The sequence below is a fragment of the Oncorhynchus keta genome, chromosome 33 (assembly GCF_023373465.1).
Source record: "Oncorhynchus keta strain PuntledgeMale-10-30-2019 chromosome 33, Oket_V2, whole genome shotgun sequence".
Lineage (NCBI taxonomy): Eukaryota > Metazoa > Chordata > Actinopteri > Salmoniformes > Salmonidae > Oncorhynchus > Oncorhynchus keta.
Genome location: NC_068453.1, coordinates 4,499,266 through 4,524,399, shown reverse-complemented (window position 1 = coordinate 4,524,399; position 25,134 = coordinate 4,499,266). Strand labels below are relative to the sequence as shown.

General features: G+C 42.1%; 1 protein-coding gene across 4 annotated transcripts in view; it reads left to right on the top strand.

Annotated features, from left to right (window-relative positions):
* Positions 1–25,134, top strand: part of LOC118366071 (stromal interaction molecule 1-like) — a 122,611-nt gene that overhangs the window by 47,399 nt on the left and 50,078 nt on the right. For all 4 annotated transcript variants that reach the window (XM_052491709.1, XM_052491706.1, XM_052491708.1 and 1 more), the window contains 2 exons: positions 4,969–5,084; positions 15,804–15,981. In XM_052491709.1, coding sequence (XP_052347669.1) covers positions 4,969–5,084; positions 15,804–15,981 — 294 coding nt within the window. The remainder of the gene's footprint in view (positions 1–4,968; positions 5,085–15,803; positions 15,982–25,134) is intronic.

Genomic DNA, 25,134 nt, shown 5'->3' with positions numbered 1-25,134 from the left:
ACGGTCTGAGCAGATTATTTGTTACGATTGTAAATGTAATAAAATGGTGGTCCGATAGTCCAGGATTATGAGGAAAAACATTAAGATCCACAACATTTATTCCACGAGACAAAACTAGGTCCAGAGTATGACTGTGGCAGTGAGTAGGTCCGGAGACATGTTGGACAAAACCCACTGAGTCCATGATGGCTCCGAAAGCCTTTTGGAGTGGGACTGTGGACTTTTCCATGTGAATATTAAAGTCACCAAAAATGTGAATATTATCTGCCATGACTACAAGGTCTGATAGGAATTCAGGGAACTCAGTGATGAACGCTGTATATGGCCCAGGAGGTCTGTAAGCAGTAGATATAAAAAGTGACTGAGTAGGCTGCAAAGATTTCATGACTCGAAGCTCAAAAGACAAAAACATTGTTTTTTAAAAATTAACTAATATGTTAGATAATCAAATCAAATTGTATTTGTCACATGCGCCGAATACAACAGGTGTATTACAGTGAAATGCTTACTTACAAGCCCTTAACCAACAGAACATTTTAAGAAAATAACAAAAAAAACAGTAAGAGATAAGAATAAATAAATAATAATAAATAATAAATAATTAAAGAGCAGCAGTAAATAACAATAGCGGGGCTATATACAGGGGGTACCGGTTCAGAGTCAATGTGCGGGGGCACCAGTGTCGAGCTAATTGAGGGAATATGTACATGTAGTTGGAGTTATTAAAGTGACTATGCATAACATAATAACATAATAACAGAGAGTAGCAGCAGCGTAGAATGTGGGGGGCAATGCAAATAGTCTGGGTCTCCATTTGATTAGCTGTTCAGGAGTCTTATTTCTTGGGGTAGAAGCTGTTAAGAAGCCTCTTGGACCTAGACGTGGCTCTTCAGTACTGCTTGCCGTGCGGTAGCAGAGAAAACAGTCTATGACTAGGGTGGCTTGAGTCTTGGACAATTTTTTGGGGCATTCCTTTTGACACCCACTGGTATAGAGGTCCTGGATGGCAGGAAGCTTGGCACCAGTGATGTACTGGGCCCTACGCACTACCCTCTGTAGGGCCTTGTGGTCTGAGGCCGAGCAGTTGCCATAGATGTTCTCTTTTCCGTCTCATCTTTTCCCACCGAATGAAGATTATGGTTAGGAATACTTTCCAAATAATATAAAAAGTGGAAAATTAACAAATGTACAGAAAGATCAGTGCGATGGACAAATTAGAGGAAGAACTTTTTGAGGCTATTAAATCCTTTCAGTCTGGAAAAACTCCTGGGCTTGATAGCATACCGGTAGAAGTATATAAAGTTTTGTTTTTAGCTCCATTGTTAGATTGTTTTAACTACTCCCTAGAAATGGTAGTCTGTCAGGTACACAGCAGGAAGGTCTAATTTCTCTATTATTAAAACAAGACCCAGATGGCAAATATAAAGACCCAGTCTATCTAAAACACTGGAGGCCCCTTACACTTCAATGTTGTGATTAAAAAATACTAGCAAAATGCATAGCAACCCCCAGGTGTAAAATTGTAAATAACAGCTACTTCTCAGAGAGTTTTGAATTGTCAAGAGGAGTTAAACAAGGTTGTCCGCTATCACCATATCATATCTATACCATATCTATTCATTATGGCCATCGAAATGCTAGCTATTAAAATCAGACCCAATAACAACATTAGAGGATTAGAAATCCAAGGCTTAAAAACAAAGGTGTCCATGTATGCCGATGACTCAAGTTTGACTCATGTATGCCAATGACTCAAGTCCGCAAGCTAGGTCCCTGCCATGTCTCATTGAAGATCGAGATAACTTTTCTGTACTCTCTAGACTAAAACCTAATTATGATAAGTATACAATATTACGTATTGGATCCTTAAAAAATATAACTTTTACATTACCCTGCAGTTTACCTATAAAATGGGCTGATGGTGAAGTAGACATACTCGGTATTCGTATCACAAAATATATAAATAAGCTCCCCACAATGAATTTCAATAGAAAACTTGTAAAAATAGACAAGATCCTGCAACCATGGAGAGGTAAATACCTGTCTATTTATGGAAGAATTGCCCTGATTATCTCATTAGTCGTATATCTTGGTTTCCTTACTTACTTATGGCTCTGCCTACGACTGATGATTCGTTTTTCAAATCATATGAGCAAAAATATTTAGCTTTATCTGGGACACAAAACCAGACAAAATAAAACATGCCTATCTATATAATGAATACGAATTTATAATGAATATGAATTGGGTGGGTTGAGATTATTAAATATAAAAGCACTAAACCTCTCTCTAAAGCTTCTTTAATTCAAATGTTTTATTTGAACCCTAAATAGTTCTCAAGTAGATTACTAAGAAAAGCCCATCCATTGTTTAAAAATTGCCTTGGTGCAGATTGCCATACTTTTTCAAAGTATCTCTCTTTTTCAAACAAGCATTGCAGAGATGGCTACAATTTCAATGTCATCCCCCTGAAAAGATAGAAAAAAATATTACAACAAATATTATGGCTGGACTCAAATGTGCTAGTTGATAAAATACCTGTATTTATGGGAAAGATATTTGAAAGGATATTTTGTTCATAAATTATATTGTAAATTGGAATGGTAGAGTTATGTCCTTCATGGAGTTATCCAAATTGTACGGAAATGTCTACTCAATCCAAGAGAACAACCAATTGATTACAGCATTACCTTCAAAAATGGAGGAGGCAGGGGGCAGCGGGAGGAGGTAGGGAACTGGTCTGTCTGCCCAATATACAGGATCAAAACTGATGTATAAAAATAGCACAAATAGGAAAGTATACCAGTTTCATTTGAGGACCAGGATGTTGACAACTGTGCCATACAGATTGCAAAATAGTTGGGAAGAGATTTTTGATGTACCGATTCCATGGTATAGGTTGTATGAGTTGATATATAAAACAACGCAAGATTCAAGAACAAAAAAGCTGAAATCAATCATTCTCTCTACTATTATTCTGACATTTCACATTCTTAAAATAAAGTGGTGATCCTAACTGAACTAAGACAGGGAATTTTTACTATGATTAAAGATCAGGAATTGTGAAAGGTGTATGTAAACTTCCGACATCAACTGTATATTTCAAAATATCACTTTTTCTAAGAGTAGTTGCTGTTCCATGCACTCCACAAGTGAGCATGCGGTAGCATATAGCCCAGGCTACTAAGCAAAGATAGTAACTTATTAAAACTCAAAATATGCTATTCTTTTCTTTCTAAATAGATTTTCTTATGGGGTTAGGGTTAATGTTTCTCGAGGCCAGACATTTCTGTGTGTTAAAGCTAATCACACCCTTTTACTATGTCATAATTTGAGATTTCCAATGATCATTTGGTGTCTTAATTCAATGCGTCACTTGTTGTTACTCAATTTAAATGAAGGGAAATAACATTGTGAGAAATTATGAATCAAGTCACTTTACAAAATTATTTGTAAGGACGTTAGTTAAAGACCTTAGATTTGACCATCTGCGGAGGCTCTAGGTCACAAGGCTGCTCATTATGGCACACACCTGTCACCATCATTACGCGCACTTGCGCGTCGTCAGACACCTGGACTCCGTAGCATCCTTGATTACCTGCCCTATATGTGTCACTCCCTTTGGTTTTGTTTGTTTCATGTCTGTGTGTTGTTCAAGGTTCTTGTTTTGTTTTGTATTATGTTCTGTTTATTTTATTAAATCACTCACTCCCTGAACTTGCTTCCCAACTCTCAGCGCACATCGTTCCAGAATGACGCCTCGCATCAGGGAGTGGTTTAAAAAAAATATTTATTTATTTATTATTTTTGGTTAGGTGGGAATGACGTTGGGAGCCGCTACAGGCTCTCATGCCTCAGCCGTCTCATCAGGCTCTCATGCCTCAGCCGTCTCATCAGGCTCTCATGCCTCAGCCGTCTCATCAGGCTCTCATGCCTCAGCCGTCTCATCAGGCTCTCATGCCTCAGCCGCCTCATCAGGCTCTCATGCCTCAGCCGTCTCATCAGGCTCTCATGCCTCAGCCGTCTCATCAGGCTCTCATGCCTCAGCCGTCTCATCAGGCTTTCATGCCTTCGCCGGATCGCCAGGCTCCCCTGCTTCCACTGGCTCGTCAGGCTCTTATGCCTCAACTGGATCGCCAGGCTCCCCTGCTTCCACTGGCTCGTCAGGCTCTTATGCCTCAACTGGATCGCCAGGCTCCCCTGCCTCAGCCAGTCTCTCTGGTTCCCGCGCATCAGTGGGGGTAAACGGTCTGCTCCTGATCCCCGGGATCTTCCCTTGGGTTGGCGTCCTGCGGCTGGAACCGAACGCGCCGGGGAGGGGGTACCGTCATTTATGCTCTCTCTCCGACGCTCTAGGTCGCCATGCTCCTCCGTCTCAGCCGGGTTGACGGGTTTCCTGCGCCTCTAAAGAGGTGACCAGTCTGCTCCTGCTCCCCACTCCGGCCTCATAGTCACTAGGCTGCTCGTTTTGATGCACACCTGTCACCATCTTTACGAGCACCTGTGCATCAGACACCTGAACTCCATCACTTCCTTGATTACCTGCCCTATATATATATGTCACTCCCTTTGGATCCTTCCCCAGGTGTCATTGTTTCTGTTTCATGTCTGGGCGTTGTTTGAGGTTCTTGTTTTATTTTGTTAAATCCCTCACTCCCAGAACTTTCTTCCCGACTCTCAGCGTACATCGTTACAAGGCATTTTTTTAAAATCATCAATAACCTACAACTTCTCATTGGTGTTACCCCCTACTGGTGGCACAAAGTTATAAAGGTAAAACAAAATATTTAAAGTCATTATATTAGTTTATTTAGAATGCGAAGCTGTAGCCAATTACATATGAATAAAAAAATCCAAAATGCCACCACAATTCAAGAACCACCCACACATACATGTACACCTAATACCAGACACACACACTGCTCTCTTCTCTTCTCTTCTCACGCCCTCTCTCCTCTCCTCCCTCAGGTTGGCAGTAAAGAACATCACTCTCACTCTGTCCATTCTGAAGATTATTGACCGGAGTCACGCCCAGAAACTACAACTGAAAGCAATGGACACCGTGCTGTTCGGACCACCACTCAGTGAGTGTCTAAATGTGTGTGTCCATGTGTGGTTGATATGTGAATTCCTGTCTGACCTTCTATGCTCTCTCCCTGTTAGTGAGCATTTCTCATTTGCCAAGATAATCCATCCAACTGACAGGTGTGGCATATCAAGAAGTTGCTTAAACAGCATGACCATTACAAAAAACTGAAGATCTCGTACAACGCTGTGTACTACTCCCTTCACAAAACAGTGCAAACTAGCTCTAACCAGAATAGAGAGGAGAGTGGGAGGCCCCGGTGCACAACTGAGCAAGAAGACAAGTACATTGGTGTCTTGTTTGAGAAACAGACGCCTCACAAGTCCTCAACTGGCATCTTCATTAAATAGTACCGGGAAAACACCAGTCTCAACGTCAACAGTGAAGGGTCGACTCCGGGATGCTGGCCTTCTAGGCCGAGTTCCTCTGTCCAGTGTCTGTTCTTTTGCCCATCTTAATCTTTTCTTTTTATTGGCCAGTCTGAGATGGCTTGTTCTTTGTAACTCTACCCCCTCTTGTCAGCATAGACATTTTTAAGTTTTAGAGTTCATTTCCTGCAATTCTACACAATTTGTCATGGGGCGTAGAGAAAGTGAAGCAGTTTAAAAGCAAATTTGCTGTAATTCTACACATTTTGCAACGGGGCAGAGATTATTTACACTAAGTTTACCAAACATTAGGAACACCTTCCTAATGTTTAGTTGCAACCCCCCCCACACCCTCAATGGCACACATGCATGTCTTAAGGCTTAAAACCCTTTAACTTCTTATGGCTGGGGGGCAGTATTGAGTAGCTTGGAAGAATAAGGTGCCCAGCGTAAATTGCCTGCTACTCAGTCCAGAAGCTAAGATATGCATAGTATTAGTGGATTTGGATAGACAACACTCTGAAGTTTCTAAAACTGTTTGAATGATGTCTGTGAGTATAACATAACTCATATGGCAGGCAAAAACCTGAGAAAAATCCAACCAGGAAGTGGGAAATCTGAGGTTTGTAGTTTTTCAACTCTTTGCCTATCCAAGATACAGTGTAAATTTGGTGTGATTGCACTTCCTAGGGCTTCCATTAGATGTCAACAGTTTGAGACTTCTACTGTGAAGGGGGAGAGAAAGAGAGATGTTTCAACCAGAGGTCTGGCAGAGTGCCATGAGCTCAGTCGCGTGTGCTCGTGAGAGTTAGCGGCGTTCCATTGCATTTCTAAAGACAAAGGAATTCTCCGGTTGAAACATTATTGAAGATTTATGTTAACATCCTACAGATTGTTTCTATACATCGTTTAACATGTTTCTACAAACTGTAACGGAACTTTTTGACTTTTCGTCTGGATCTAGTCCTCGCGCATCATGAATTTGGATTTGTGAACTAAACATGCAAACAAAAATGTGGTATTTGGACATAAATTATGGACTTTATCGAACAAAACAAACATTTATTGTGGAACTGGGATTCCTGGGAGTGCATTCTGATGAAGTTCATCAAAGGTAAGTGAATATTTATAATGCTTTTTCTAACTTCTGTTGACTCCACAACATGGCGGGTATCTGTATGGTGGCTGAGCGCTGTACTCAGATTATCGCATAGTGTGCTTTTGCCGTAAAGCTTTTTTGAAATCTGACACAACTGTTGCATTAACCTGTTAATCCTACCCCCTACTTTTTTGAACATTCTGTTAAAAATCGCGCAACATTTCAGCGCCCATCTACTCATGCCAGGAATATAGTATATGCATATGATTAGTATGTGTGGATAGAAAACACTCAGACGTTTATAAAACTGGTTAAATCACGGCTGTGACTATAACAGAACGTGCGTTTCATCGAAAAGCGCAGGAAAATCTGATCACTGAAAATGGAAATATATATCCATGCGCGACTTGAACCCATTGATAAAGGTGAACCACATTTAATGGGGCTGAGGTTGCAATACCTACAGCTTCCACACGTTGTCTAGAGTCTTGTCATTTGCCTAGGCTTTGTTTCTTGGTCAAACAGACACAAGGCAACGCATTTCTTCCGGTCTCCGACCGGATATTTTGGTTGAGAATTACCCGGACATTATTTCCAGACGGACAGCTAAAGAATATACTTCGCCTCGTGATCAATTTGATCGCTTATTAACGTTTAATAATACCTAAAGTTGCATTACAAAAGTATTTTGAAGTGTTTTGTGAAAGTTTATCGTCGACTTTTTTAATTTTAAAAAATGACGTTACGTTATAAGACGCTATTTTTTTCTGTTTATCACACATTCTTCATAGATCGATATCTAGGCTATATATGGACCGATTTAATCTAAAAAAAGACCCAATAGTGATTATGGGACATCTAGGAGTGCCAACAAAGAAGATGGTCAAAGGTAATGAATGTTTTATATTTTATTTGTGCGGTTTGTGTAGCGATGACTATGCTAATTATTTTGTTTACGTCCCCTGCGGGTCTTTTGGGGTGTTACATGCTATCAGATAATAGCTTCTTATGCTTTCGCCGAAAAGCATTTTAAAAATCTGACTTGTTGCCTGGATTCACAACGAGTGTAGCTTTAATTCAATACCCTGCATGTGTATTTTAATGAACGTTTGAGTTTTAACTAGTACTATTAGCATTTAGCGTAGCGCATTTGCATTTCCAGATGGCCTGCGTGCCAGGTAGGACCAAGAGGTTAAGGAGAAGTGTATCTTTAATTCTATGCATAACACTTGTATCTTTCATCAATGTTTATGATGAGTATTCCTGTAAATTGATGTGGCTCTCTGCAAAATCATTGGATGTTTTGGAAGCAAAACATTACTGAACCTAACGTGCCAATGTAAAGAAATTTTTGGATATAAATATGAACTTTATCGAACAAAACATACAGGTATTGTGTAACATGAGTGTCATCTGATGAAGATCATCAAAGGTTAGTGATTAATGGTATCTCTTTCTGCTTTTTGTGACTCCTCTCTTTGGCTGGAAAAATGGCTGTGGTTTTCTGTGACTAGGTGCTGACCTAACATAATCGTTTGGTGTGCTTTCGTCATAAAGCCTTTTTGACACTGTGGTGGGATTAACAACACTTATCTTTAAAATGGTGTAAAATACTTGTATGTTTGAGGAATTTTAATTATGAGATTTCTGTTTGAATTTGGCGTCTTGCACTTTCACTGGCTGCGTTAGTGGGATTTCAGCCGTAAGAAGTTAACCTGTCTCCTCCCCTTCATCTGAACTGATTTTAAGGGAATTTAACCTCTTACGTCGACCCGACACGCATGCGTCCCATCTAGCCATCTGGAAATGCAAATGCGCTACGCTAAATGCTAATAGCACTCATTAAAACTCAAACGTTCATTAAAACACACATGCAGGGTACTGAATTAAAGCTACACTCGTGAATCCAGCCAACAAGTCAGATTTTTAAAATGCTTTTCGGCAAAAGCATGAGAAGCTATTATCTGATAGCATGCAACACCCCAAAAGACACGAATGGGACGTAAACAAAATAATTAGCATAGTCGGCGCTACACAAAACGCAGAAATAAAATATAAAACATTCATTACCTTTGACGATCTTCTTTGTTGGCACTCCTAGATGTCCCATAAATGTCACTATTCGGTCCATATATAGCCTAGATATCGATCTATGAAGACTGTGTGATCAAGGAAAAAACAGCGTTTTATAACGCAACGTCATTTTTAAAAATTAAAAAAGTCGACGATAAACTTTCACAAAACACTTTGAAATACTTTTGTAATGCAACTTTAGGTATTAGTAAACGTTAATAATCTATCAAATTGATCATGGGGCGATGTATATTCTATAGCTCCACGTCTTGAAATAATGTCCAGATATTTCAAGACCAAAACATCCTGTCGGAGACCTGAAGAAATGGGCTGTCTCTTGTTCGTTTGACCAAGAAACAAAGCCCAGGCAAATGACAAGACTGGTGACATCGTGTGGAAGCTGTAGGAATTGCAATCTCGGCTCCAGGTAATTTGGTTTCCATTCAACAATAAAATGCAAGTGGCGCATTGATATATTTTCCAATTTTCAGTGATCAGATTTTCCTGCGCTTTTCGATGAAACGCACATTCTGTTATAGTCACAGCCGTGATTTAACCAGTAGAAACGTCAGAGTGTTTTCTATCCACACATACTAATCATATGCATATACTATACTCCTGGCATGAGTAGCAGGGCGCTGAAATGTTGCGCGATTTTTAACAGAATGTTCGAAAAAGTAGGGGGTAGACTTAACAGGTTAACAAGTGATAATAGCTGTCACCTGGATTCAGCTGTTCAGTCCATGTCATGGAAAGAGCAGGTGTTCTTATATACAGATTAAGTCAGAAGTTTACATATACCTTAGCAAAATACAAAACTCTGTTTCTGACAATTCCTTAAGTAAAAATTCCCAATTTTAGGTCAGTTAGGATCACCACTTTATTTTAAGAATGTGAAATGTCAGAATAATAGATTTATTTAAGCTTTTATTTATTTCATCACATTCCCAGAAGTTTACATAGCCAATTAGTATTTCGTAGAATTGCCGTTAAATTGTTTAACTTGGGTCGAACGTGTCGGGTAGCCTTCCACAAGCTTCCCATAATAAGTTGGGTGAATGTTGGCCCATTCCTCCTGACAGAGCTGGTGTAACTGAGTCAGGTTTGTAGGCCTCCTTGCTCGAACGTGCTTTTTCAGTTCTACCTACAAATGTTCAATAGGATTGAGGTCACGGCTTTGTGATGGCCACACCAATACCTAGACTTTGGTGTCCTTAAGCCATTTTGCCACAACTTTGGAAGTATGCTTGGGGTCAATGTCCATTTGGAAATCCATTTGCGACCAAGCTTTAACTTCCTGACTGATGTCTTGAGATGCTGCTTCAATATATCCACATAGTTTTCCTACCTCATGTTGCCATCTATTTTGTGAAGTGCCCCAGTCCCTCCTGCAGCAAAGCACCCCCACAACATGATGCTGCCACCCCCATGCTTCACGGTTGGGATGGTGTTCTTCGGCTTGCAAGCATCCCTTTTTTTCCTCCAAACATAATGATGGTTATTATGGCCAAACAGTTATATTTTTGTTTCATCAGACCAGAGGACATTTCTCCAAAATGTACGATCTTTGTCCCCATGTGCAGTTGCAAACCGTAGTCTGGATTTTTTATGGCGGTTTTGGAGCAGTGGCTTCTTCCTTGCTGAGTGGCCTTTCGGGTTATGTCGATATTGGACCTGTTTTATTGTGGATATAGATACTTTTGTACTCATTTCCTCCAGCATCTTCACAAGGTCCTTTGCTGTTGTTCTGTGATTGATTTCTGTCATTTTAACTTGTTTATGTAAACTCCTGACTTCAACTCTAATTTCCTTTTGTTGATACGAGGGCCTTCAAAAGATAGAGATATGCAGTGCCTTCAGAAAGTATTCACACCCCTTGAGTCTTTCCACATTTTGTTGCGTTACAAAGTGTCACGCCCTGACCGTAGTTATCTTTGTTTTCTTTATTATGTTGGTTAGGTCAGGGTGTGACAAGGGGTGGTTTGTTGTGTTTTTCTCCTGTCTAATTCGTGGGTGATTGTCTATGTGATGTTGCATGTTTGCACTCAGTGCTGATAGCGGTCATGTTCATTTAGTTATTTTGTTTGTTTCGTGCTTCGTGCTCATTCGTCTTACATTAAAAGTATGTATTCACATCAATCTGCGCTTTGGTCTCCTCACTACGACGATCGTAACACAAAGTGGGATTAAAGTATTTAATTGTAATTTGTCAACAATCTACACAAAATACTCTGTCAACGTGCTTTGACTGGCTGAACGGTTGTATGTGGATAATGAGGGCTGCAGTAGATATCTTGAGTAGGGGGGAGTGAGGCCTAAGAGGGTTTTATAAACGAGCATCAACTAGTGGGTCTTGTGAAAGGTATACAGAGATGACCAGTTTACAGAGACGTATGGAGTGCAGTGATGTGCCCTATCAGGAGCATTGGTGACAAATCTGATGGCCGAATGGTAAAGAACATCTAGCCGTTCGAGAGCACCCTTACCTGCCGATCTATAAATTATGTCTCCGTAATCTAGCATGGGTAGGATGGTCATCTGAATCAGGGTTAGTTTGGCAACTGGGGTGAAAGAGGAGCGATTACGATAGAGGAAACCAAGTCTAGATTGAACTTTAGCCTGCAGCTTTGATATGTGCTGAGAGAAGTACAGTGTACTGTCTAGCCATACTCCCAAGTACTTGCATGAGGTGACTACCTCAAGCTCTAAACCCTCAGAGGTAGTAAATGCAAGACAGTTAAGAACAAATTCTTATTTTCAATGACGGCCTAGGAACAGCGGGTTAACTGCCTGTTCAGGGGCAGAACGACAGATTTGTACCTTGTCAGCTTGGGGGTTTGAACTTGCAACCTTCCGGTTACTAGTCCAACGCTCTAACCACAAGGCTACCCTACCTTAGTGCAAACAGTATGCATGTTATGGAATATTTTTGTTCTGTGCTTCCTTTTCACTCTGTCAAGCTAACGTTTGCTAGCTAACCAACTTGGCTCATAATTGAACAATTGTATTCATATTTATGGATGGAATACAAGTGTGTTAAGGCACATCACAGTTCACATGTTCAAAAATGGTTTTATGTTCAAATGCCGCTCCCGTGAAGTAGTGACGTGCGACATACGCCTACTGTAGTTTCCTGAAACGAGTCACATATTAGTGTTATGTAACACTGTAAATTATAGGAATGAGTGGTTTTGGGCGTATTTAAAGTCTAACTGTTTTAAAGCCACCATTAGCCTCATGGTGGTTTCCTTCCTTTCTGGCAACTGAGTTAAGAAGGACGCCTGCATCTTTGTGGTGACTGGCTGTATTGATACACCATCCAAAGTGTATTTAATAACTTCACCATGTTTTTTTTACTCATTTACCAATGGAATTTTAAGGGAATACCTTTTCAGTTGTCCAACTGAAATGTTTTCTGCATTTAACTCAACCCTTCTAAATCAAGAGAGGTGCGGAGGGCTACCGTAATCGACATCCACGTCTTCGGCGCCGGGGTTCAGTGGGTTAACTGCCTTGCCTAGGGGCAGAATGACAGATTTTTACCATGTCAGTTCGGGGATTCAATCCAGCCACCTTTTGGTTACTGGCCCAACGCTACTACCCGCCAGGCTACCTGCCGCCCCACAACATACACTTGTGTATAAAACATGGGAGGGATTTCAATGTATGCTTTTTTTAACCCATCTACCAATAGGTGCCCTTATTTGCGAGGCATTGGAATACTTCCCTGGTCTTTGTGGTTGAATCTGTTTTTTGAAATTCCCTGCTTGACTATGTATGGGGTACAGAGATACAGTAGTCATTCAAAAATAATTTAAGACTATTAGTGAGTCCATACAACTTATTGTCTGACTTGTTAAGGACATTTTACTCCTGAACTTATTAACATTTATTGACAATTTTATTACAAAATGTCTTCAAACAACAATTCCACTTTGACATGATGGGCTATTTTAAATTCAGGCTGTAATACAACAAAATGTGGGAAAAGTAAAATGGTGTGAATACTTTCTGAAGGCATATACAATACTCCTGGACTTATTCCACATTTGTGACTGACCGGCTCAAATCGGTCTTATGTAGCAAAATTTGAAATGTATTTTTTTTACATCGGATGAAAGTACAGTTGCGGAACAATGGGAAAGTGACTATTCTTTGAATGTGGATAAACTTGTAAACTCACTTTTGAGAAAATGGCCTTTGAATGTTTTGGTACTACTACTGGAGAGCCCTTTGTCTTCACCCATTCAGCATTGTTCACACCCTCTTAAGCTTTAGCCCCACCTGCTTTTTAAGGGTTGCTCCGAGCGTTCTGTACTAACAGAAGTCAAGCACCCACGCTAACTTGCTAGCTACTTCCAGACACAAATGAGAGAACAGCTTACTGAACATTACTCTCCCTAGCAGAGCTGGTTAGGATGTTATGTTATTCAGAGCATTGGTGACTGCAACTGTCAGATTGTCCGTTTGTAAATTCAGAGCGTTTCACTGTCGGAGCGCACAATGAACGCTCTGGCCGATGAGTAGGGATGATACGAACGTTCTGACCTCACAACGGCAGTCAAGCACCCGAGCTAACTTGGCTGACATTGGCTAGCTTGCTAGCTACTTCCAGACACATAATGAGAGAACACCCCACTCAGACTATTTTACTCGCCCTAGCAGAGCTGGTTAGGCTGTTTCCATGTTATGCAGAGCGTTGGTGACTAACTGTGCTGCTGGCAATTTATGCTTTTTTTTTTACTGACATCGGCCATATTCAACAGGTGTTGAGCATTCGTAAATTCATCAGATATTCTGTAGTCTGCAACACTCAGATGAGTGTTTTGTTAAGACATGTAGCTAGGTAAACAATGAACCATAATCCCAAGTCATGATGTTACTACCCTGTATGAATCTGTAGGTAGCTAACTAACCAGGTTCAATGATAGCTAGCTAACATTAGGCTATAACTAGTGGCTCTGAGATACGAATAATAAGATCATACACGTAACGTTAGCTAGCATGCCAGCTAGCTAGATAATAGTGTATTTTAATTTAAAATGAAAATACTTCATCAAAATTAGAAACGTGTAATATCTGAGTCTAGCTAGCTACATATTATCTTACCCGTGGTCTGAAATCGGAGTAGATGACCAGAGCGAATTTACCAGCTAGTACGTCCACCTACAGTTGTTGCAGTGAATTTCTATTGAAATAGATACTTGCATAGTAGTCTTTTGTTAAGACATGCTAACTAGCTTAAAACACATCTACTCATTCCAGTTTTTTTAATTTGTACTATTTTCTACATTTTAAAATAATATATATGAAGACATCAACTATGGAATCATGAAGTAACCAAAAAAGTGTTTAAAAAATATATTTTATATTTGAGATTTTTCAAAGTAGCCACCCTTTGCCTTGATGACAGCTTTGCACACACTTGGCATTCTCTCATCCAGCTTCATGATGTAGTCACCTGGAATGCATTTCAATTAACAGGTGTGCCTTAAGTTAATTTGAGCCAATCAGTTCTATTGTGATAAGGTAGGGGTCGTATACAGAAGATGGCCCTTTTTGGTACAAGACCAAGTCCACATTATGGCAAGAACAGCTCAAATAAGCAAAGAGAAACAACAAGTCCATCATAACTTTAAAACATGAAGGTCAGTCAATCCGGAAAATTTCGAGAACTTTGAAAGTTTCTTCAAGTGCAGTTGCAAAAACCATCAAGCGCTATGATGAAACTGGCTCTCATGAGGACTGCCACAGGAAAGGAAGACCCAGAGTATCCTCTGCTGCAGAGGATAAGTTCATTACTTACCAGCCTCAGAAATCACAGCCCAAATAAATGGTTCAGAGTTCAAGTAACAGACACATCTCCGCATCAACTGTTCAGATGAGACTGCATGTATCAGGCCTTAATGGTCAAATTGCTACAAAGGAACCACTACTAAAGAACACCAATAAGAAGAGACTTGCTTGGGCCAAGAAACATGAGCATTAGATGTTAGACCAGGGGAAATCTGTCCTTTGGTCTGAGCTCACATTTGAGATTTTTGGATCCAACCGCCATGCCTTTGTGTGAGGCAGAGTAGGTGAACGGATGATCTCTACATGTTTGATTCCCACCAAGAAGCATTGAGGTGTGGTGGTGCTTTGCTGGTGACACTGTCATTGATTTACTTATTCAAGGCACAGTTATCCAGCATGGCTACCACAGCATGCTGCAGCAATACGCCATCCCATCTGGTTTGGGCTTAGTGAGACTGACTCATTTGTTTTCAACAGGACAATGAACCAACCCACTTCCAGGCTGTGTAAGGGTTATTTGACCAAGGAGAGTGATGGAGTGCTGCATCAGATGACCTGGCCTCCACAATCACCTGACCTCAACCCAATTGAGATGGTGTGGGATGAGTTGGACCGTAGAGTGAAGGAAAAGCAGCCAACAAGTGCGCAACATATGTAGGAATTCCTTCAAGACTGTTGGAAAAGCATTCCAGGTGACGCTCACCTAGGTGTCCTCAGTGCTAATTACAGCCCTGACTGACATGTTTTGCACCTGATTTGTGACTGGTTGTCTTCTGGTCCATTTGGGTCCAAGTCCAACTTTTTGGACCTGTGAAGACCTTTAGTCAGTTGCTTTTATGTATGGCTCTGCCAACCTTAAACAAACAATAGGCAACATTTCCAGGTAACTCATTTGTTCAGTCAGACACACCTGTTTATGCACACATTTTGTTCCACAGATGTTACTCAGTGTAGCCTACAGTGTAACCATAACTTGTCTCATGATCACCTCTTTGTCACTCATGATCACACCCATTGTATCAACATTCCCCTCGATGTCAAAGGAAAGGAAACTTCCTTCACAAGCAAAGGCATCAGATCAATCAATCAAATGTATTTTATAAAGCGCTTTTTACATCAGCAGTTTTCAAAGTGCTTTACAGATACCCGGCCTAAAACCCAGAAGAGCAAGAAATGCATAGGCAGAAGCAAAAAACTCCCTAGGAGGCAGAAACCTAGAGAGGAACCAGGTTCAGAGGGGTTGCCAGGCCTCTTCTGGCTAGTCCTCTTCAGATCAGAATACAATTTGGGTTCTCAACACACGTGAAATCAACTTAAACGAAACCATGTCTGTTTCTGTCCCTCTCCCACTCACCCCCGACCCCTTCTCTCCCTATGCCAGTGAGCAGACACAGCTACCTGAAGGACCTGATGTTGGTAGTCTCCATAGTGATGGCGCTGGGTGGCTGCTGGTTTGCTTACATCCAGAACCGTAGCTCCAAAGACCACCTGGGCAAGATGATGAGGGACCTGGAGGGCCTACAGAGAGCAGAGCAGAGCCTGCACGACCTGCAAGAGAAGTCAGTCACATTACACACACACACACACACACACACACACACACACACACACACACACACACACACACACACACACACACACACACACACACACACACACACACACACACACACACACACACACACACACACACCTGGAGGGACTGCAGGGAGCAGATTCTCACAGACACATCCTCTCACACACACACACACACACACACACACACACACACACACACACACCCACACACAGAGACATAAACACATGTATTTGACTTGAGTGTATTGATATTGTACAGGGTCAGCAAAAAGTGTTTGTGGATGGATGTGTTTAACTATACTTGTGGGGACCAAAAGTCCATACAAGAATAGTAAACAAAAATGTGACCATCTGGGGACATTTTTTGTTTGTCCCCACAAGGTCAAATGATACTTTTAAGTTTAGGGTTAAGGTTAGAATTGGGGTTAGGAGCTACAGTTAGGTTTAGGGTTAAGGTTTTCAGGTTAGGGTACATGGAAAATAGGATTTTAAATTGGACTGAAATGTGTGTCCCCACATGTCTAGTTGTACAAGACAGTGTGTAGGTGGTTACATTATTGTATTGACAATGTTTGCTTATTTAAGTTTCATGTGTGGGAAGGTGTGTGTGCAAAATATATACTGTAGCTTGTATGTTGTCCAAACGAGGACACTGTGGCATTAAGCCTGAGGTTACTCCCCAAAGTTTGGATAGCCCTTGATTCAGCTCGGCGCACCAGATTGGAACCCACAATTCAAATCCTTTTCACTGTAACAAAAGTTGAGTCCACATTACTTGCCTGTTTCTTGGCAACATTAAATATTTTTTTTTGGACATGAAATGGTCCTTCAAATAATGTCAGGTGAGAGAATCCTGGTAAGAAATGTTCATTTGTATTTGTTTTATTTCACCTTTAACCAGGTAGGCTAGTTGAGAACAAGTTCTCATTTACAACTGCGACTTGGCCAAGGTAAAGCAAAGCAGTGCGACACAAACAACAGTTGCACGTGGAATGAACAAACAGTCAATAATACAATGGAAAAAAAGTCTATATACAGTGTGTGCAAATGAGGTAGGATAAGGGAGGTAAGGCAATAAATAGGCCATAGTGGCGAAATAATTACAATATAGCAATTAAACACTGGCGTGATGAATGTGCAAGTAGAGATACTGGGGTGCAAAGGAGCAAAATAAATAAGAGTATGGGGGTGAGGTAGTTGGAGGAGCTATTTACAGATGGGATATGTGCAGTGATCTGTTGCTTAAAGCTAGTGAGGGAGATAAGTCTCCAGCTTCAGTGATTTTTGCAGTTCGTTCCAATCATTGGCAGCAGGGAATTGGAAGGAAAGGTGGCTGAAGGAGGACTTGGCTTTGGGGGTGACCAGTGAAATATACCTGCTGGAGTGCGTGCTACGGGTGGATGCTGCATGGTGACCAGTGAGCTGAGATAAGGCGGGGCTTTACCTGGCAAAGACTTATAGATTACCTGGAGCCAGTGGGTTTGGCGACGAATATGAAGCGAGGGTCAGCCAACGAGAGCATCGAGGTCGCAGTGGTGGGTGGTATATGGGACTTGTGACAAAACGGATGGCACTGTGATAGACTACATCCAATTTGCTGAGTAGAGTGTTGGAGGCTATTTTTAAATTGCAACGCCGAAGTCGAGGATCGGTAGGATAGTTACTTTTACGAGGGTATGTTTGGCAGCATGTGTGACGAATGCTTTGTTGCGAAATAGGAAGCCGATTCTAGATTGAATTTTGGATTGGAGATGTGAGTCTGGAGGAGAGTTTACAGTCTAACCAGACACCTAGGTATTTTGTAGTTGTCCACATATTCTAAGTCAGAACCATCCAGAGTATTGATGCTGGATGGGCGAGCAAGTGTGGGCAGCGACCGGTTGAGGAGCATGCATTTAGTGTTACTTGCATTTAAGAGCAGTTGAGGCCACGGAAGGAGTGTTGTATGGCATTGAAGCTCGTTTGGAGATTTGTTAAGTGTCCAAAGAAAGGCCAGATGTATACAGAATGGTGTCGTCTGCGTAGAGGTGGATCAGAGAATCACCAGCACCAAGAGCGATGACATTGATGTATACAGAGAAGAGAGTCGGCCCAAGGATTGAAACCTGTGGCACCCCCATAGACTGCCAGAGGTCCGGACAACAGGCCCTCCGATTTGACACACTGAACTCTATCTGAGAAGTAGTTGGTGAACCAGGCGAGGCAGTAATTTGAGAAACCAAGGCTATCGAGTCTGCCGATGAGGATGTGGTGATTGACAGAGTCGAAAGCCTTGACCAGGTCAATAAATACATATGCACAGTATTGTCTCTTATCGATGGTGGTTATGATATCGTTTAGGACCTTGAGAGTGGCTGAGGTGCACCCATGACCAGCTCTGAAACCAGATTGCATAGTGGAGAAGGTGCGGTGGGATTCGAAATGGTTGGTGATCTGTTAACTTGGCTATCAAAGACCTTAGAAAGGCAGGGTAGGATAGATATAGGTCTGTAGCAGTTTTGCTTTCCGTTCTTTTGGGATCTTCGATGGTACAAAAGAGCGGTTCAACAGGCTAGTAATAGGGGTTGCAACAATTTCGGCGGATCATTTTTAGAAAGAGGGTCCAGATTGTCTAGCCCAGATGATTTGTATGGGTCCAGATTTTGCAGCTCTTTCAGAACATCAGCTATTTGGTTGAAGAAGCAATGGGGAGGCTTGGGCAAGTAGCTGTTGGGGTGTTGGGCTTTTGACCAGGTAGAAAAATGCTTATTGAAATTCTCAATTATCTTGGATTTATCAGAGGTGACTCTTTCCTAGCCTGCAGTGGGCAGCTGGGAGGCGGTATTACGCAGACCTATTACGCAGACCTATTACGGATGCAAGCAATGAGGCAGTGATCGCTGAGATCCTGGTTGAAGGGCAGGTTGGTTAGGATGATATCTATGAGGGTGCCCGTGTTTACGGATTTGGGGTTGTACCTGGTAGGTTCATTGATAATTTGTGTGAGATTGATAACCTCAATCTTCGATTGTAGGACTGTCGGGGTGTTAAGCATGTCCCAGTTTATGTCACCTAACAGCACGAGCTCTGAAGATAGATGGGGGGCAATCAATTCACATATGGTGTCTAGGGCACAGCTGGGGCCAGAAGGTGGTCTATAGCCAGCGGCAACAGTGAGACGTGTTTCTGGAAAGGTGGATTTGGAAATGGAGCTGGAAATGCATCAAAGGAAGCAATGTAACTGACATAACTAAGAGTACAACCAAGAGACTATGACTACTTGTATGACCTCAATGGTTTGTACCTCACAGTGCATGGCACAAATAATGCCGAAATCGCAACCCTGCAAACAAATTTGAGGTGCTCATCCATTTTGCATACAAATAAGATATTATTAACAGTAGCAAATTACACATATGAGCAAAGTGTAGTCACAAAAATACCAATGCTGATCTTACCTGACAGGTTTAGTATTTACTTAGGAACTCCAAACAAATGCCACTATCTCAGTTCAAGGGTGTAGGTCCACAAATAGACGGTACCGTATCTGGGAAAGTAAACCAAGTATTGTTAGTGTTCTGTAACTGGGCAAGTCCTTATCCAGGAACCGCCCATGTGAAAGGGCATCTAAGGCATATCTAAGGTTGAAGGTGAAAAACTCAAGATCCATCCCGCCTTAGGAAACTTGTCTTGGGCACAGGAGGTTGGTGGCACCTTAATTGGGGAGGACGGGTTCATTGCAATGGCTGGAGCGGAATCAGTGGAATGGTATCAAATATATCAAACACATGGTTTGATGCCATTCCATTCGTGCAGTTCCAGCCATTAGTCAAAACTGTTCGCTGCTCTGGCCCCCCAATGGTGGAACAAACTCCCTCACGACGCCAGGACAGCGGAGTCAATCACCACCTTCCGGAGACACCTGAAACCCCACCTCTTTAAGGAATACCTAGGATAGGATAAGTAATCCTTCTCACCCTCCCCCCCCCTAAAAGATTTAGATGCACTATTGTAAAGTGGCTGTTCCACTGGATGTCATAAGGTGAATGCACCAATTTGTAAGTCGCTCTGGATAAGAGCGTCTGCTAAATGACTTAAATGTATGTAAATGTTATGAGTGGTCCTCCCTTCAGCAGGCTCCACTTGTCTTGGGACATCTGGGGGGGGGGGTGCTGGCCAGGGTGAAAGTGGACATGGTACTGAGCAGTAATTGCCATGGAGGGATGCCTTGTTTCCCATCTTCACCCACATTACGGAAAGAAAAATGTATAGATGCATAATTTGTACAGACCAATGTAATTCACATTGTTAAACAGTGATGAGCCAACTCTAACCCCACAGAGCCTTCCCTTGACTTCTTGGCTGTTTGTAAGAGGTGTGAAATAGAGGGATAGTGATCTGTTAAGGATCAGAACTGACATTTGTTTTGAATAATTGGACTCATCATGACAAAAAAAATGAATAATCTTATTGCTAACCCAGCCTTAATGGTGTTAAAGAGTTATATGCAAATGAACATGATTCTGCGCTGTAGGAATTTGAGAAAAGATTGAATTTACAGAATTTGAGGTGCCTGGTTTGGTTTAAAGCCCACTCACCACAAGGCAGAGGCGGCTCTACGAGGGTGCCAAAGCCGGTCATGGATCCCCCATAAAGATGTTGTGCACCCCAAGGTTTGTTTCTCCAAAATCATAACAAATGGTATATGAATTACAAGGCCCGGTTTTGCCAATGTAGCATTGTCAGGCCTGCCAGCAGTGGAGACAGGAACAGAGTTTATGCCGGGTGGGTGTTCATGATCTGAGGGGGCATGTAATATTTAGTAGTTCAAATAAAAAAAATGCATTCTAATTGGGCACCTAGCCATGCAATGTCATAAGATACCGCCTTCATTACCTTGTTTAGGAAGCTCATTGGATCCCACCTAGGGCAGGGTAAAATTTCATTTTTTCCCCTTCTGACTGGATACCCCCAGGTAATGAGGGTAGGCAATAACATATCCGCCACGCTGACCCTCAACATGGGGTGCCCCTCAGGGGTGCGTGTTTAGTCCCCTCCTGTACTCCCTGTTCACCCATGACTGCGTCGCCGCGCAAGCCTCCAACACAATCATTAAGTTTGCCGACGCGACAGTGGTAGGCCTGATCACAGACGATGATGAGACAGCCTATAGGGAGGACGTCAGAGACCTGGCAGTGTGGTGCCAGGACAACAACCTCTCAACGTCAGCAAGAGAAAGAAGCTGATTGTGCACTACAGGAAACGAAGGGCCGAGCACGCCCCCATTCAGATCGACTGAGCTGAAGTGGAGCGAGGTCAAGAGCTTCACGTTCTTCTGTGTCCACATCACTAAGGATCTATCATGGTCTAACTCACCATCACAATCGTGAAGAGGGCAGGACAACGTCTCTTCTCCCTCGTGAAGCTGAATTTGTTTTTGTCATGGGCCCTCTAATCCTCAGTTCTACAGCTGCACCATTGAGAGCATCTTGACCGGCTGCATCACTGCTTGGTATGGTAACTGCTTGGCATCCGACAGCAAGGCGCTACAGAGGGTAGTGCATCCGGCTCAGTACATCACTAGGGCCGCGCTCCCTGCCATGCAGGCAGTGTCAGAGGAAGGCCCTAAAAATTGTCAAAGACTCCAGCCACCCAAGTCACAGACTGTTCTCTCTGCTACCGCACAGCAAGCATTACCGATGCACCAAGTCTGGAACCAACAGGACCCTGAACAACTTCTACCCCCAAGCCATAAGACTACTAAATAGTCAGTTAAATTGTTAACCAAATAGCTACCTAGACTATCTGCATTGCCCTTTTTTGCAGAAACTTTGACTCATCACATACTCTGCTGCTACCGTTTACTATCTGTCACTTTTATTTCTCGTTCTATGTACATATCTACCTCAATTAGCACGTAGAGCCAAGTTATCGTTACTCATTATGTATCTTTTATTACATGTTTGGCTTTCTCTCTATTATTTCTCTACATTTCTGGTTAGGCCCTGTAAGTAAGCATTTCACTGTTAGTTCACACCTTTTTATGAAGCATGTGACAAATACAATTTGATGTCACACTACTTTACCAGGTCCGGATGGTGTTGGTGTGGCAGTGCAAGGTCAATATTCTCCACCCTGCCATTGCAGAGATAAATAGCAGACTCAAAGGCTTCCCCTCAGAGTACTTGACCTTGTTCTTTTGTTGCACCCTGGTTAAAAGCTTTCTAGACACCCCACTAAAAGACCCCTGCAGCAACTCGGCACAGTGTTGGAATCAGCAGTTTCTCTTTCAGCTCGTCAATGAGACTTTTTTTTTTTCTTCTATCATCCGACTGTCTGCGGTTACCATTTTCAGTTTCCTCTTGCATGTGCCCAGCCTGTCTTCTGCTCTCACAATTTTATAAGTCAGTGTCCGTGGTCAGACTTCCACAGGACAAAAGTACTTGGAAACAAAACAGTGTTTACAGATGAAGTGGCAAAGTAGCTATGATCATGTGATATTACTTTGTTGGAATCAAAAACATCTCCATTTGCACCGACCTGCAAGGCCCCACTGTCTGCTCCACCACTGTCCACATGTTCTGCACAGGAATATCCTCCTCTTTGATCACATGGGTGGCCACATCACTGTGATTATCATTCCCTTCAATGGTGACTTCATTCTCAGTTGTGAGTACATCAACATCATCTACAGTCGTGGCCAAAAGTTGAATGACACAAATATTAATTTCCACAAAGTTTGCTGCTTCAGTGTCTTTCGATATTTTTTGCCAGATTTTACTATGCAATACTGAAGTGTAATTACAAGGATTTCATAAGTGTCAAAGCCTTTTATTGACAATTACATGAAGCTGATGCAAAGAGTCAATATTTGCAGTGTTGACCCTTCTTTTTCAAGACCTCTACAATCCGCCCTGGCATACTGTCAATTAACTTCTGGGCCACATCCTGACTGATGGCAGCCCATTCTTGCATAATCGATGCTTGGAGTTCGTCAGAATTTGTGGGGTTTTGTTTGTCCACCTGCCTCTTGAGGATTGACCAAGTTCTCAATGGGATTAAGGTCTGGCGAGTTTCTTGGCCATGGACCCAAAATATTGATGTTTTGTTCCCTGAGCCACTTAGTTATCACTAATGCCTTATGGCAAGGCGTTCCATCATGCTGGAAAATGCATTGTTCGTCACCAAACTGTTCCTGGATGGTTGGGAGAAGTTGCTCTCGGAGGATGTGTTGGTACCATTCTTTATTCATGGCTGTGTTCTTAGGCAAAATTGTGAGTGAGCTCACTCCCTTGGCTGAGAAGCAACCCCACACATGAATGGTCTCAGGATGCTTTACTGTTGTCATGACACAGGACTGATGGTAGCGCTCACCTTGTCTTCCCCGGACAAGCTTTTTTCCGGATGCCCAAACAATCGGAAAGGGGATTCATCAGAGAAAATGACTTCACCCCAGTCCTCAGCAGTCCAATCCCTGTACCTTTTGCAGAATATCAGTCTGTCCCTGATGTTTTTCCTGGAGAGAAGTGTCTTCTTTGCTCCCCTTGACACCAGGCCATCCTCAAAGTCTTTGCCTCACTGTGCGTGCAGATGCACTCACACCTGCCTGCTGCCATTCCTGAGCAAGCTCTGTACTGGTGGTGCCCCGATCCCGCAGCTGAATCAACTTTAGGAGACGGTCCTGGCGCTTGCTGGACTTTCTTGGGCGCCCTGAATCCTTCACAACAATTGAACCGCTGTTCTTGATCCGATAAATGGTTGCTTTAGGTGCAATCTTACTGGCAGCAATATCCTTGCCTGTGAAGCCCTTTTTGTGCAAAGCAATGATGGCGACACGTGTTTCCTTGCAGGTAACCATGGTTATAATATGGTTGGAACAGCTTTCTTCAGTTGCATGTTCCCAGCCTTGTCATCATCAATGTGGTGGGAGCATACCTGGGGATGAGTTGTCAGCTTCCATTTCTCACGTCGGATATGGCCAGCAGGGCTCCTTTACCTAGAGGACAATTGTAACAACATGGTAGTGATTGTTAGTTGATTAAAGTATAGTAAAAGTTATAATTTACTGGCAATTAAAAGTATCAGATCAGTCCTTGATAAACTATAATCAAAACATACATTTGAACTTACACCTCAATTAGATTAGATGAAAAAGTGGGTATTGTCCACATTGGTTTTTATATTGCTGACCTTTTCACATTAGTTAAGCACCAAAATGTACAATTTACAGATGGTTCTTGTCCTGCAGGGAAGGGAAAGAAGGGGGAGGAAAGAATTAGATGAGTGCAAGATACTCAGAAATAGACATTTAAGGAAGAGGGAAAGCATAACAGAGAATGGGATTATACAGCGTTAAGGGAAAAAACAAATAACCTATTAAATGCATTGTCAAGAGAAGGACAGTAGCCAATTAGGCCTATCTTACTGCTTCTGTCAGCAACCTATAATTACAGTCCTTTGAAGGACAGGAGGCACTTCATGAATGGGGATTTCATTCCACGTCAGGGTGTAACTCTAAAATAATGACAGGAGTTGTCACGGTCTTCCTCCTCTTCATCTGAAGAGGAGAGGCGAGAAGGATCGGAGGACCAAAATGCGGCGTGGTTTGTGTTCATCTTGATATTTAATAAAGAGAACACTGAACACTGAAACACACTATACAAAAACGATCAACTAAATAACGACCGTGACGCTAATGAGAACTGTGCTGACACAAGCAATCCACATAGACAATCACCCACAAAACACAACACAAAACAGGCTACCTAAATATGGTTCCCAATCAGAAACATTGACTAACACCTGCCTCTGATTGAGAACCATATCAGGCCCAAACACAGAAACAGACAAACTAGACATCCAACATAGAATGCCCACTCAGATCACACCCTGACCAAACAAAACATAGAAACATACAAAGCAAACTATGGTCAGGGTGTGACAGTAGTCCATAAATGTGGTAGCTGGTTTCTATTATTTCTAACTGTGCAAGTGATTGATTGGCTAACTCGACCGTACCTAATGATGCCCACTATCACTGCACTTAGTTCTCTTTCTGCCTCATCCACTAAGTTAGTTTCCATAACATACCATCCCCATCTCCTACTGGGATCAAATACTCTGCCCTCACCAGCTCAAGTTACAAGGGCAATCAG